The sequence below is a fragment of the Mustela erminea genome, chromosome X, assembly GCF_009829155.1.
Source record: "Mustela erminea isolate mMusErm1 chromosome X, mMusErm1.Pri, whole genome shotgun sequence".
Lineage (NCBI taxonomy): Eukaryota > Metazoa > Chordata > Mammalia > Carnivora > Mustelidae > Mustela > Mustela erminea.
The window spans coordinates 59,985,470-60,001,585 of NC_045635.1; the positions used below are offsets into that span (position 1 = coordinate 59,985,470).

At 46.2% G+C, this 16,116-nt stretch overlaps 1 protein-coding gene across 1 annotated transcript; it reads right to left on the reverse strand.

Annotated features, from left to right (window-relative positions):
- Positions 1–8,318: 8,318 nt before the first annotated feature.
- Positions 8,319–13,852, reverse strand: RPS4X (ribosomal protein S4 X-linked). The gene is made up of 7 exons (XM_032330898.1): positions 13,745–13,852; positions 12,467–12,544; positions 11,809–11,989; positions 11,342–11,439; positions 9,873–10,044; positions 9,028–9,185; positions 8,319–8,485 (listed from the first exon to the last, which is right to left on the reverse strand). Exons 1-7 carry the CDS (start codon positions 13,745–13,747, stop codon positions 8,384–8,386), a joined length of 792 nt encoding a protein of 263 aa, XP_032186789.1. The 5' UTR covers positions 13,748–13,852; the 3' UTR covers positions 8,319–8,383.
- Positions 13,853–16,116: the final 2,264 nt, after the last annotated feature.

A 16,116-nucleotide genomic window follows, 5' to 3' on the forward strand; every position in this document is an offset into this window, starting at 1 on the left:
AGGGGCACCTGGGTGGCTCAGTTGGTTAAGTGTCTGACTCTTGTCAGCTCAGGTCATGATCTCAGAGTTGTGAGATGGAGTCCCATGTCAGGCTTCGCGGTCAGTGCAGTGTCTGCTTGAGATTCTCTCTCTCCCTCTCCCTCTGCCCCACCCACTGCTCGTGCTCTCTAAATAGACAGACAGATAGATAGACAGATATCTTTAAAAAAGAGAATATGAAGAGATATGGAAACAATGTAAATTTGAAGGCCTGAGAGAAAATCAGGGACTATAGAAACAGAAGCACTGTGGGGGTGGGAGGGAGGAAAAAAAGGATGAATTCTAAAAACAAGCTAAATTAGGGGTACCTGGGTGGCTCAGTTGTTATTCGTCTGCCTTCAGCTCAGGTCATGATCCTGTGGTCCTGGGATGGAGGTCCGCAGAAGGCTCCCTGCTCAGCAAGAAGCCTACTTCTCCCTCTCCCACTCCCCCTGCTTGTGTTCCCTCTCTCGCAGTGTCTCTCTCTGTCAAATAAACAAAACAAAATCTTAAAAAATAAAAAAAATTAAAAACAAGCTAAGTTTGAGATGTTTGGGGATCTTCCAAGAGGAAGACTATGAGGGTCTGATGGTCCAAGAAAGAAGTTGTGGTGATTAGAGACCTGGGAACTGGGAGATACTGTGTTGTTCTATTGAGAAAATAGCTTAGGACCACAATGGAGATGGCTTGCAAGGATAGCCCAAGGAATTTGGACCTGAGTCTATAGGCAGTGCTTTTTGTTTTTTTTAGAATTAAAAATATTGTATTTATTACTTATTTGAGAGAGCATAAGCAAGAGAGAGCACACACAAACAGGGGGAGTAGCAAACTCCCCACTGAGCAAGGAGCCCGATGGTGGGACTTGATCCCAGCACTCTGGGATCATGACCTGGGGTGAAGGCAGACACTTAACCAACTGAGCCACCCAGGTACCCATAGGCAATGCTTTCGAACAAGAGGTTTTGAAGAGGAAGTGACACAATTCAAGCTAGGGTCTAGGAACTGGGCTGCAGTGTGTGGTGGAGAGACTTGGGTGGGAGGAGAGGAAGTTGCCCATGGCACAGGTGGCTGAGAGGATGGAGAAGGAGGGTGTGTGTAAGGGGTGGTGGGGAGCACACTCAACAGGACCAGTGCAGCCAGCTGGGTCTTCTGGCATGACCCACATGGTGTGCTGGCTCATACCAGCTCCTGAGAGCTGACTGTTACATTTTCAGGACTTTTCTGAGCCACATGTTAAAAACAGCCACTGTTAGAAATGTAAAAAGTATAAATATTTAAGCTATATTTAAATGTTAATATATAAACTTAGAATTCAGCAAATTCTATTAAATGCAAAAGTAATAAATAAATACTAAATGCTTATTACTTCCTAATCATTTTACATTTTACTATTACCTTGATGAACTCGAGATTATTTATGCCTATCGTATATACATTGTGGAAATGCTATAGAATGGGGGGCTGCTGCTCATCTCCACCCAGCTCTCTGTTCAGTAACATCACAGTGGTAGCTTGAAACTGGCAAACGCTATGCTCAGGACTTGAGGGTTTGTTTTGCTGATGGTCTAGAGTTAAGGAAGCAAAAGAGAAAATGTTAAAATGCAGATTAAACTTCAAGCGCATTGTATCTTGTAGCCAATACATTAGGACTAGTACAAAAATTAAGTAGATATTCTCTCCGCATTTGGGAACTATTATCTGAGTCAGCAAAGAAGTTGCTCACGTCGTTGACAAATGAATGACGTTCTTATGAATGTCTTTGTTGTTTCACTTTTGTCTCATGTGTTAACACAGACCGAAATATTTGTCAGAACTACATTTCTTAGTCGATTGTAACTGTAATCATAGATTGATATGGCTGTAAGAAGTTGGCAAAGATCAAAGAAAGCAATCTGTGAGACCCAACTGGTTATATGGAATGCATAATGAAGAGAATTGCCTATTTCATTATTATTTGCAAATTGTGTTATACATCCTTTGTATCAGTGAAACATCATAAACCTGTGTACATGTATATGTACACATTTTTTTAGAGAGTTGGCTGTTAACATTTACGAGCACACCAGTGATTTTTATACCTGTTCATGGTTGCTAGAACAGCTAAGAAAAATGTAAGAGTATATCCCTAGGAAAACCCTAGGAATAAACTGAAAAACTGTTGGCTCTTGGAAAGTTTCTTCTTTCTGTTGTTGTTAAACAATGTTTGTTCTCTTGAGAACATTTCTGTTATTATTATTTGTTGTTTAAACAGTATAACATTCTCAAGGTCCCTGGGTGGCTCAGTGGGTTAAGCATCTGCCTTCGGCTCAGGTCATGATCCCAGGGTCCTGTGATCAAGCCCCACACTGGGCTCCTTGCTCAGCAGAGAGCCTGCTTCTCCTCTGCCCGTCACTCCCCCTGCCTGTGCTCTCTTTCTCTGACAAATAAATAAAATCTTTAAAAAAAAAAGAAATATTCCAATATTATTTGGGGTGGCAGACATCATACTATTTATTTGTTCCTTTATAAGTTTATTGTGAGAAATGTCAAACAGAAGTAGAACTAGTATAATGAATCCCATGTAACCACTGCCCAACTTCAACATTATTAGTATATGGTCAATCTTGTTTACTTGGTCTTCCTCACTCACTAGATTATTTTATTTTTTTTTAAATATTTATTTATTTATTTGACACAGAGAGAGAGAGAGAGATCACAAGTAGGCAGAGAGGGAGGGGGAAGCAGGATCCCTGCTGAGTAGAGAGTCCGATTCGGGGCTCGATCCTAGGACCCTGAGATCACGACCTGAGCGGAAGGCAGAGGCTTAACCCACTGAGCCACCCAGGCGCCCCTCACTAGATTATTTTAAAGCAAGTTCCAGATGCTTGTCATTTCTTCTACAAATACTTCAGTATCTATCTCTGGAAAAGTCTTCATGATTATCTCACAAAAAATTAACAATAATTTCTAAATATCACCAAATATGGATTCAGGATATATTCTGAAGGTAGAACCAACAGGATTTTCTAATAAAATTACATATGGCATGTGAGAAAAGGAGATGAATCAAGACATGTCCAAAGTGTTTGGCTTAGGTAATTGGTTAAGGCAGTTTGCCATGACCTGAGATGGGGAAGACTATGGATAGAACTGATTGGAGTGGATCAGGAGGCAGTCAGAAGGATATCATTCTTTCTGTAACGTCTGGTTTAGAGCAGGAACACGGGATTGAGATATCAAAAAATTCAAGATGACTCTCTGGGCGCCTGGGTGGCTCAGTTGGTTAAGCGGCTGCTTCAGCTCAGGTTCTGATCTCAGGGACCTGGAATTGAGTCCGGTATTTGGCATCCTGCTCAGTGGGGAGCCTGATCCTCCCCACCCCCCCCTTACTTTCCCTCTTGCTATCTCTCTCTCTCTCTCTCTCAAATAAATAAATAACATCTTACAAAAAATCAAGATGACTTTTTGTAAACTATGAAGTACTACATAAATCCTAGTTGTTTGTAATCTATTTGTTCTCTTTAATTAATTAATTTATTTGACAGAGAGAGAGACACAGCGAGAGAGGGAACACAAGCAGAGGGAGTGGGAAAGGGAGAAGCAGATTTTCCGCTGAGAAGGGAGCCTGATGTGGATCCCAGGACCCGGAGATCAGGACCCGAGCTGAAGGCAGATGCTTAACAACTGAATCACCCAGGTGCCCTGTATTTTTCTTGTTCTCAAAGCTGTGCCGTGCTGTTCTGACTGAAGCATGAGGCCCAGCCCACTGAAGACAGAAGAGAAGTAAGCCAAATCCAGTAAAGGTCTGTTTGTCTCAGTCAGTTTCATCTCAATAACCATTTGTCTGCCTCCCTGCTGAAATGATCTCTAAGTTTCCCTCCAGCCCTAAGATTTTATGAATCAAACTGGAAGCCTTAGGAAGCCCTACAAAGACATGAGCCATTTTATTTGGAAATCTGTAGCTCAGTCTTATGATCTTCAGGCTGCTTTAGCGAAGTATACCCATACGACCTGGTTGTTAGGATGGAAATCTTTCCCACATCAGGGCCAGTTGCTAATACAAAAAATATTCCTGTGCTACTTTAACAAATAAAAAACAAAACACATTTAAAATGTTGTTTGCTTAAGCACAGTGAAGAGAAACAATCAGCAAAACTAAAAGCCAACCTATGGGGTGGGAGATAATTGCAAATGACTTATCCAATAAATGACTAGTACCCAAAATATGTAAAGAACTTATACAACTCAACACCCAACAACCAAATAATCCACTTAAAAAATGGGCAGACGACATGGACAGACGTTCCTCCAAAGACATCCAGATGGCCAATAGATACAAGAAAAGATGTTCATCATCACTCACCATCACTTACCATCACTCACCAGCATGGAAATGCAAATCAAAACTACAATGAGCTATCACCTCACACCTGTCAGAATGGTGGAAATCAACAAGACAAGAAACAGCAGATGGTGGTGAGGATGTGAGGAAAAAGGAAGCCTCGTGCACTGTGGGTGGGAATGCAAGCTGGCGCAGCCACTCTGGAAAACAGTATGGAGGTTCCTCAAAAAGTTAAAAATAGGGGCACCTGGGTGGCTCAGTGGGTTAAGCCTCTGCCTTCGGCTTGGGTCATGGTCTCAGGGTCCTAGGATGGAGGCCCACATCGGGCTCCCTGCTCAGTGGGGAGCCTGATTCCTCCTCTCTCTCTGCCTGCCTCTCTGCCTACTTGTGATCTCTCTCTCTCTCTCTGACAAATAGATAAATAAAATCTTAAAAAAAAAATTGGGGCACCTGGGTGGCTCAGTGGGTTAAGCCTCTGCCTTCGGCTCTGGTCATGGTCTCAGGGTCCTAGGATGGAGCCCCACATCGGGCTCTCTGCTCAGCAGGGAACCTGCTTCCCCCGCCCCCCATCTGTCCCTCTGCCTACTTGTGACCTCTCTCTCTGTCAAATAAATAGATTAAAAAAAATCTTTAAAAAAAAATAGAACTACCTTATGACCCAGAGATTGAACTCCTGGGTCTTGATCCAAAAAATACAAAAGCGCTAATTCAAAGGGATATATGCAGCCCTAGTTTATAGCAGGATTATTTATAATAGCCAAGTTGTGGAAGCAGCCCAAGTGTCCATGGATTGATGAATGGATAAAGATGTGGTGTATATACACAATAGAATATTATTCAGCCATAAGAAAAGAATGAAATCTTGCCATTTGCAACGATGTGGGTGGAGCTAGAGTGTATCATGCTAAGCAGTTTAAGTCAGAGAAAAACAAATACCATGATTTGACTCATATGTGGAATATAAGAAACAAATGAGGAAAGGGAAAAAAATAAGAGAGACAAACCAAGAAACAGACTCCTAACTTTAGAGAACAAACTGCTGGCTACCAGAGGGGAGGTGGGGTTGGGGGAAACAGGTGATGGGGATTAAGGAGCACACTTGTGATAAGCAGCAGGTACCATGTGGAATTGTCGAATCACTAGATTGTACATCTGAAACTAATATAACTCTGGTAACTCATATTAACTGGAATTAAAAACCTGACAGAAATCAACTTATATGTAGAGACATTAAAAAAAAAAAAAGGATGGGAGGAGACTGCAGCCAAACACTCCAATTCCTCCGTTGTGCAAGATGGCTGGGTGATGAGGCAGCTAGGAAACCCCTGCGCGGGTGGAAAGAACCAACTGGGAGGCCTCTCACTCCCCGCGTTTGCTTTGGTTCCTTAGCTAAAATTCAAATCACTTCCATCATCTGCTGGGCTGAGACTTAGAGCGGCCTCGGGGCAGTGAGCCAGAGGGGCGGCAAGAGAACCCACCAGGACTTAGGGACTCCTGCCCTTGGGCCTTTCGCTGTCTCCCTGGCTTATTTTTCAAGGGGCACCTTAAGATTACTTCTGGCCTGGCTCATCAGAACTGCCTGTCCTGCTGAGCTCCGCTCCTGACAAGAAAACTACACTGACGAAACAGGTCTGGCAAGCCCACTTGCACAGCATTCCCCGCTGTGCTTTGGTTGGACCCTGTCCTCACCGAAATCCCCTTTCACCTGCTTAAGCTGTCTTGAGGCCCCGGGTTTGACTGCTCTCAAGCCCCAGCCAGTGGTGCTCTGGAGTCTGCAGTATGAAAGGCAGAGAAGCCCTGTGGGGCCAAATCGGCTTGGGAGATTCCTGGGCCCTACCTCTTTTAGCTGAGTGAATAGTTCGTGCCCTGTTCTGTTGAGTGCCCTGTTCTGTTGACAAGATCGTTATTCTGCTGTTATTCTGCGGCTCCTGACTCCAGGCCCAGGATCCAGTCCCCGGGGATCAGGGTGGGGGTGGGGGGCTAAGACACTGCAAGCCACAGATGTTCAGCAGGCCTCCTTCTCTGTCGGACCACACACCTGGGCACCAGGGAGGACCATTCCCCATGCCCAGTGTAACATGCAAAGTGACCTTACCCAGGCTCATCACGCCTCAGATAAAGATGTCCAAAACGGTTTTGACCCCCAAACCTGTCACAGTGGGATCATTTAGTAAGCTTGAGAGGTCGCTGCAACAAGCTGTTAAATAAAAGTGATGGTGAGACACGGCAGGATCTATAGTATAGTGGTTCAGAACACAGGCAATTTTGCTCCCCAAGAGGGAGCTGTGTCTGGAGTCATTCTGGGATCACAACTGGGCAGAACCGGAAGGCATGCTCTAACGCCCGGTAGTCAGAGGCCAGGGGTGTGGTCTGACATACCACAATCCATGGGACAGCCACCCCCAGGTTACCTGGGCCAACAGTATAAAAGTTAGTAAGCCCTGCTATAGGAGGTAAAGGTGGTTTTTGTTTTGGGAAGGCCTGTCTTACAGGGGAACAGGAAGAGAGCTAGCCCCTTGTAGGGAGGGAAACAATCAAGAGTGGTAGGCAGAGGGGCACGTGGGAGGCTCAGTCGTTAAGTGTCTGCCTTTGGCTCAGGTCATGATCCCAGGGTCCTGGGATTCAAGCCCGGATTGGGCTCCCTGCTCAGCAGAAAGCCTGCTGCTCTCTCCCACTCCCCCTGCTTGTGCTCTCCCTGCCTTTCCGTCAAATAAATAAAAATATTGGGGAAAAAAATGGTGGGCAGGGCACCTGGTTGGCTCAATTGGTTAAACCAGCTCAGGCTCATGACCCTAGGATCCTGGGACTGGGCCCCAGGGCGGCCTCTGTGCTCAGTAGGGACTCAGAATTTGCTTCTTCTCCCTCTGCCCCACCTCTAACATAAATCTTAAAGATTGATAGGCAAGGGGCACCTGAATGGTTGCTGTTGGTTGAGCAACTGACTTGGTTTTGGCTCGTCATGATCTCAGGGTCAGGAGACTGAGCCAGGTATTGGACTTTGTGCTCAGCAGCGAGTCTGTCAGAGACTCCTTCTCTCCCTCCACTCCTCCCCTTCTAAAAATTTATCTTAAAAAAGGATTGAGGCAAGCCGGACATGACCCTACACACTCCAGGGAGCAGGAACAAGTTGCCTTTCTACAGCATAGTTTTTACAGTCCCCCAAGGAATGGAGGTGAGGACTGCAGTGGCAGCTGGAGACATTAGATTAAGTCCAAGGAAGTGCTTTGCTTTGTAGTATCAAGAGCCTGCGCACTTAGCACTGCGTCCACATCTGAAGATTTCCACCCTGGGTGAGATCAATCTGGGCAAGAATGGGAAAAAGATGAGCCAGTGCAATGAAGACCAGAGGAAGGAGGGCACGGATTATTATTTTTTTTTAAAGATTTTATTTATTTGAGAGAGAGCACGAGAGGGGAGAGGTCAGCAGGAGCAGCAGACTCTCTGAGCAGGGAGCCTGATGCGGTACTTGATCCTAGAACTCCAGATCACGAGCTGAGCCAAAGGCAGTTGCTTAACCAACTGAGCCACCCAGGGGCCCTGATTATTTTTTTTTTAGTGAAGAATCAGTAGAACAGAGGAGTTCTTGGCCAACAGTCTGGGCCCCCCTGGCTCTCCCGGCTCCTGGGTTAGTTGCTGCTCCTTCTTTGACAAGTCCTTTGTGTTCTCCCTCCTATCACCCGGAGTCCAGTCTAAAAAAAGACAAAGGGGGGCCTGGGTGGCTCAGTGGCTTAAGCGTCTGCCTTTAGCTCAGGTCATGATCCCGGGGATTGAGCCCCATGTCGAGGTCCCTGCTCTGTGGGGCGTCTGCTTCTCCTTCTCCCTCCCTGTCTCTCATGAATAAATATCTCAGCCATGTATCACAGAATGCCTAAGCCTGCCTGAGGAGTCAATGTACTTTACAAGCTGTAAATCAAACAGGAGGCAACTATAAATGAACACAAAACCCCAACCCAAACCACAACAAACACGAAAGAGACAATTTATCGTGCTGTATGACCTTTAATTAGGTATAAAGACTTCCAATCACGTCACCTAGGGACCATTCTACCCGCTGCTCTGTTTGGCCGCCAGTCTCTTGTCTCTCTCTTCAGCAATGGTGAGGCGGATACCCTTTCCACGGGGAAGAGAAATCCATGGTTTGTTGCCCTGCGGGAGAAGACAAGGAGCATTACAAGCCACCACACACTAACTCCCACTGGCAGCTTGGCACACACCGCATCTGTCATCTCATTTAAAGAAACAGAGGCCTGAGCGCCTTTAGCAACAGCCAGGTAGTCTTAAGACATTCAGATGCCCATTCGGCAGAAACATCCACTGCCTATGCTGCGGGCATCACCCTACTAAACCTGCTGCCCAAACAGATGCAAACTACAGTACCCTTCGTAGTTAATGATTTACAATTATGGAAGCAGGTCCAAGGTGGACTACTAGCACCGCCCCATCCAGTCCCACAGGTGCAAATTAAAGAACCTAAGTATAAGGCATATTCACTCCATCATTGGCACTTTTCACCAAGCAAGGTGATCAGGATTCTGTGATACTGCCAAGAGCCCAGGTTGGCCCTGGCCCCGCACTGTGCTGAGCCCTACCCCAGAACAGGCTCTCCACTAGGATCAGCAGAGGTGGCTGGGAGCCAGGCGCTGCACTCCCAGTGGTCCCTGCATCTGGGCAGGGAAACCCAGACTTACTTTGCCAATAACAAAAATGTTGGAGAGTCGGGTGGCAAAACTGTTGCCATTGGCGTCTTTCACGTGAACCACATCAAACGAACCAGGGTGTCTCTCTCTGTTGGTGATCACACCAATTCTTCCCAGGTTAGCACCCCCAGTCACCATACACAGATTACCTGGGGAGAAGAAGTAATCTGCTTAGAGCCCGGCACCATGCCAACTCATAACCCGATGTGACAAATGACAAGAGACAGCTTTAAGACAAAATTAGTCATTTTTCCCATTTTAATTTACTTCTCTGGATAGGTTAGCCAAGCAAGGACTCTCAGGGTTCTCTTAGGATTTACCCCACCCCTCTCCCTCACACCTGAAGATCTGCCCAGAATATTCTGAGCATTAGGGCCTCTCTGGAAGTGAACATACTATACTACACGAATCCGGCTGTCTGTTTCTGCCCTCCACCCAAGGGAAACCTGTTCAACCCCTCACAGCTCCCCAAGGCCGCCACTCCCCCCCTTCAGAACATATCCCCATCACCACCAAGCCATGCTGAAATGACACACCATGAAGTTCTACACATTGCTTGCCCATTTCTTCAAATGTCACGAGTTTCCCCTTCCCCATCCCTTATTACATCAAAAAACCTCCAGCTCTGGTTGCTAATTAGGTCTACACCAGAACCTGAGAGGGTTCAAAACCAAATCAAACCCTGTACCCTAGCCACAGTGCAAATCCTAATGCTCGATTACATTCCTGAGAGAGAGAGAGAACAACAAGAGTAAAGAACAGCTCCTATACCCAGGCTTTAAATAAATGCCCAGACAAAATAAAGAGAACATCCAGGTAGCACTGAGGCTGCTTACCAGTGTCAAACTTGATGAAATCAGTAATCTTTCCAGTTTCCAAATCAATCTGAATGGTGTCATTGACCTTGATGAGGGGATCAGGATAGCGGATGGTGCGAGCATCGTGAGTCACCAGATGGGGGATGCCTTTTGTCCCCACAAAGATCTTTCTCACTTTGCACAACTTGTACTGGAAACACAAGTTTACCACATTTAGTTTGGCTTACATGCACCACGCTCCAAAATATAGCAAACAGTAATTTCGAAACCCCAAGTCACCGTGTTAGAAATGCAATCAGCAGTTAAAGGCAAGAGCCCTACACAGGAACTGCTGGTTTCCCAAAGTACAGAGCGGTGTCCTGGACTTGACTTCCTACCCCCTGTAAATTTCTTTTGTGCTGTCCCTCTCTAAGGTAGTCTCCCTGTTAGGGCTTTTCCTTGTACCACACTTGTTCAAGTACAAGGGATCAAAGGCTCTACAACCTCCTAATTCACCAACAGGGGGACTCCTTCAGTGCATGGGCTGATCACCCTTCTTTCCAGAGGCTGTTTCAGCCTCAGAGGTGACCTGAATTTTCCCCTCCAACTTACCTGCATCAGCCCCCTAACAAGCGCCTCTGGGCAGCTCTTTCTTTCACACAATTGAGTTTTGTCTCACCAACTTCAATTGCATTACCAGTTCCCCTAATCAACAAACATTTCACGCAAGGCATTTGGACCTTGGACTTTCGCTCCCTGACCTTCCCCAAGTAAATCAAATCACCTTGATGCCACTGGACATACCACCCAGCCTGCTGAGAACAAGGCAGCTAAGGCAATTAGGAACTGAATCATCCAATTGAATTAACCTTCATTTATAGCCAGTAATTCAAGGGGCCTTAAACTTTTGTGTAAAACCACTACAACAAACTGGATTAAATAATCAATGCCTATAATCTTTTTTAGGGGAACTATCTCAAACAAATGCCTGAAGGATGACCAGTCTCCTCCATTAACACCTTTCCTTTCCCCCAGAGTAAAGCTAGAGCCACAAATGGAGACATGACAAAGGGCCAATCAGATTGGACTAATATTGGTTTTCTGGTCCTTTGTATTTAAAAGGACCCATACTTTAGGTACTTATAAATCTTAGAAATCACTCTCCTTGCCTCTACAAGACAACCTGGAAGCCACTGTTAAACTAGAAAATTTTTTCTGCCATAAAATAAAACAATCTTTGAAGGTGTTAACTTCAAATGGGGATCAATTATTAGCTATCCAGCAACAAACTGTGATGCCACTCTTAGCAGGACTTTTAATAACATGACATGAAACTGCACACACAACAGAACCCCATCCAACTTAATTGGCTATTTTCAAGTATACCTGAAGTTAAGTAATCTTTATCTACCTCACTGCAATGAACCAGGCCCACATACTCACTCCAGGCTCTCACTTAGAACCAAGTAACTTTCTGAATGAAGACCCAGCCTGTTTGGAACGCTCACCTTGGCCTCCTCGAGTGTAATCCGATGAACAGCAAAGCGACCCTTGGTATCATAGATCAGACGGAAATTCTCTCCGGTCTTGTCAATGCTGATGACATCTGACATCATAACAGTAACTAAGGTTACTATACAGCTCCACTACCTCATGCCGAGTAACCACCACACCACTAGAAAAACCACCCTGTGCTTCCCATTTCAAATTCGAACAAGAACTCCTGAGACCAATGATGACAGCTAGCCAATCTCTTAATGTTTCAAAACCCTGTTTTTGACATGCAAATTTGAGAAATGATTCATGACTCTTTACAGCCCTACGCTAGGTTAGTAACGAAACGGAAGGGTAAGGTCATGCTTTACTTCCGTGACTGATTAAAAAAAGCCCACCAATATTCAATATGACCACCATTTTGGAGAGGAAGAGAAAACCAAAAGGAGCCAGCACGAAGAGCCCACCACCAACCACTTACCCATAAAACCAGCAGGGTATGTTATATCAGTTCGGACCTTGCCATCAATCTTAATAAAACGCTGCATACAGATCTTCTTTACTTCATCTCCTGTTAGGGCATACTTAAGTCTGTTCCTTAAGAAAATGATGAGAGGGAGACACTCTCTCAGCTTATGGGGACCAGTAGATGGGCGAGGAGCCTGTAAGATGATTTAAAATTAGCTTGAACGTAGGTTGGGATTCACTCAAAGCCACTTCCTACGTCCTGAAATCCATTAAAATAGACACCAAGTCTGTTCACCAGCCCCAGAATTTGGGTAAACAAGAGGTGTTCAAAACTTAGAAAACTATTCCAAACCAAAAAGCTTTACAGCATCTTTCCCTTTCAGAGGTCCAGGCCCATTAGGAACATTTGAGTTTGGAGTCCACAGAAGTGTACTATATGGTATATGGAATGAATGAAGCAGCGCTACTAAGAGGCGGAGTGCACTTAGGTAGCAGAATACTTTCAAAAACAGGACGACAAGAACACTCTACCCATAATCCTGTGCCCAAATAATTTACAGATAAAAGTAATCAGGGATGCCTGGTACATAAAGCAGTATAAAACAGGTTCCCTGAATGTGCCTCTTAAGGTACTTACAATTTATCATATATGCTAACAATATGATACTTACGAACACACCAGTCAGTTTATCCAGCATCCAATGCTTTGGAGCTGCTACACGCTTCAGATGTTTCTTGGGACCACGAGCCTGAAGGAGAATTTCAGGGTTTTAGATTTCATTGCCATTAAAACGGTTACAAGTTGTTTCAAGAACAGCTTACCAATTCTCTTAACTTCTTCAAAGAACTCAGTCTCCTGCTGCCTCTCCAGCAAAATGTGTGGTTAGAAAGTGTGGGGCCAGTGACAAAATGCACAGAAGCAAAAACGTAGTTATGCAGCAAGTACTACAGGTTCCATCGACTTCAACTGCCCCCCTCCACTGGACAGAGATTAGGAATTACTGTCTTTGGGGAGGGTTCTAAGTGTTTTCAAAGTTACAGCTTAAAAGCACGCCCACTTTGGGGCACCTGGGTGGCTCAGTGGGTTAAGCCTCTGCCTTCAGCTCAGGTCATGATCTCAGGGTCCTGGGATAGAGCTCCACATCGGGCTCTTTGCTCAGCAGGGAGCCTGCTTCCTCCTCTCTCTGCCTACTTGTGATCTGTCAAATAAATATATAAATAAAACCTTAAAAAGGCGTGCCCCCTTCTTGAGGCTATCCCCCCACCTCCAAAAAGCCCTTCTGGCAAAATGGACAAGGGCTGGACATTGTGGCACGGAGCGAGCCGGCAACAGAAATGGGCAAGAGTTCAATCTGTGCTGCTACTCTGTCACACAGCAAAGTTTTCCCAACTTCACCACCTGGTTACAAAGTGTCTGGTGCATGCAACAGTCACCTGCTCTAAGCAAAACCACGTGCTGGAGAGCTGCTCTCTCGTACTCAAGGGCACAAGGTGAGAACTGCTTTCACTTTAAAATGCGGAAGCATGTTAACGTCGTGTACACATGCTTACCAGCCACACTACGTCAAGTCAGGCCGTGCCAAAATTAAATAAATACATAAATAAATAACAGCGACTAAGAAAATGCCTCTTGGCCTGGCTTACCCAGCACCCACCCGCCCCGGACCCATCATCCATCCCCCGACTCCGCCCCGGCCGGAGATGGGATGCGTGGTCGGGCAGGCATCTTGGCCAGGCCAGACACCGAGGCCTTCCCGCCGGCGGCACCCATCTCCCCTTTCCTCCGGCACCGCAGTTCGCTCTCGAGCCCGCCTGGACCAACCCGCAGGTCGCAGTGCCTTCGCCTTCCCCCCGCTACCCCCTGCAGGGACCCCGGAGCTCCGGGTAGCCCCAGCTCTGGAAGGATGGAAGCTGATGGACCCCGAGAGCTCGCGAAGAAACCTCCTTACCATGGCTGCGCTAGGAACGAAAAGAGAGCCGCCCTCTTCCGGTACCCGAGAAAAGAGGGTCGGAGGCTGCGCGCTACGGAGCCGCAAACGCTCCGCCCAGTTCCGCCCTTTCCCAGAGCACCCGGATTCTATCTTGCCACCTGCTGGTGGGAGGTCATAGGGTCGAAGCTTGGGCGATTTTCTCTCTCTCCGGCCTCTGCCGCAACCAATATTTGCTGAGCGCCTCGGGTGCGCTGTGATTTAGTGTTAGCTGCTGGAAATACAAGATGAGCTAGACATGGTCCCTTTCTTCGAGGACAGGGCAGAGTGAGGCTAAATGAAGTCCCACGTACAAGAGATTGTAAAATCAGTAGAACGTATTTTTGTTTCTTAACATATAATGTATTGTTAAAAGGGTGCAGGTCTATGATTCATCAGTCTGGGTATTCTCAGCAGAATGTGTTTTAATAGATATTTAATATTAATTCTGAAACATATTTTGTTTGTCCCTTTTTCCGAGTTCCCTTGAGCCAGCCAAACTTCCCATCCTGTAAATTGGGAAGAACCAACATTTTTTTAAAAAAGGTATTTATTTGAGAGAGAGAGAGAAAAAAAAAACGCACCAGAGCAGGGGGAGGAACAGAGGGAGAGGGGAGAGAGAACCCCGAGCAGACTGGGGGCTGAGTGTGTAGCCCAGGGAGGGGCTCCATCCCATGACACTGAGATCCTGACCTGAACAGAAATCTGAGCCCCCCAGGTGCCCCCAGAGAGACCCAACAATTTTATTCTCTCTTGCTTCTCCCAGATCGCTTAGGTGGTGGAGTGTAGGGGGCAGAAGGGTAGGATCCTTGCTAGAACCTTGGCACCCTGCCCCTAACTTCCTATAGCATACTTTTGCTACTTACCATGAAGTCTTAGGGCAGAGAGGAGACATGAGAGACCATCTGGTTATCTTACCAAAACTTAGATCTAATCATACTACTTTCCTACTTTGAAACTGCCCTTGGCCCTCCTGCCTGGTCTCTCAGGTCTCACCGCCTGTCACCTGCCCCTGACTGCCCCTGGACACTCATTGCTCCCTTCCCCCACTCTAAACCTCAAAGCTTAAGCCACTCCAAACTATTTACCACTCTCAGAAAGCTGCCTCTTTCAAGCGTCCTGCCTGTGGACCTGATGATTCCTCAGCCTGGACCTGCCATGGGAACAGCCCACTCCCCTTTTCTGGGTATCTAGTCCCACTCCTCAGCCTCAGGGATACCTAACAACTCAAGTCCTTCCGGCTCTGTGAGCCCACAGGCCCCGCAGGCACGGTCAATCCCACATTCCTCTGCCTCAGAGCCCTTTGTTCAAACACGGAGAAATCACATTGTACACTGCGGTGTAATGAGTAGTGTCCTCATCTGTCCTTCACTAGACTGTGAGCATCTCCATGATCCCCATAACAGAGACTGCCCTAATTCATCTGGTCAGGCCCTTTACCACCTAACAGAGAGCTTGGTGCTGTGTCCAGCACTTGGTAAATACGTGTTGAATGAATAAATTGAGTCAACAGCCCACTCATTCTACCAAGACTTACTATATTACCCCTCAAGAGTATCCAGCCTGTGCCTAAACTCCTCCCACCACGGGGTCAAGCTCATTACTCAGGAGGTCCCGCTTTATGTGTCTCTACACCGCCCCCCCACTTTACCCCTCAGCAGTCTGCAAAGGTGCAAGAGAGGAAAAAATTTTTGGCTCTTCTCAACCAGACAGTGCTGACTAGGAGGGCAGGGACTCCTCTTTATCTGAAACCAGGCCCATAGTGAAGCATGCTATAAATGATTATTGGAAAGGAGGGACAATGGACTGGAGGTGGGAATTAGAGAGAGTGAAGGTGATAAGACAATGAATGGTCGGGGAATTCTGAGATTTTCCGTCTGAGGTCATTGCGGGAGATGGTGGTACAGTGAACAGAAATGACGGGATTTGATTCAGGAGTGAGGAACAAACCATGGGACTTGCAGCCAGAGAGGGTAGGAGAAATGGGGGCTAGAGCTGCAGAGTTTACTTAGTCAAGATCCCACAGCCAGTTAGGGGTGGGGGTGGGGTGAGGAGCTGGTGTTTTGCCTCCCAGGTCAGTGGTTTGTTTACTTTTGTACCACAGCTTGTCCAAGACACAAGGGAATCCAAGTACCTTTTTCAGTATACATGTTTTTTTTCCTCTGTCAATTTGTATTTATGCACAAAGACATTCTATCAACAACGAGGGGAATTTGCAAAGAGCTTAAGAAAATCACAAACAGTACCTCCCCAAACACCCTAAATACATCATCTGTATTCATTTGTTCCTTTTCCTCTTCTCATTCTGATCAGTTTGTGTGCGTGCATACTTCTACATAATTTTAGTCCTAGCA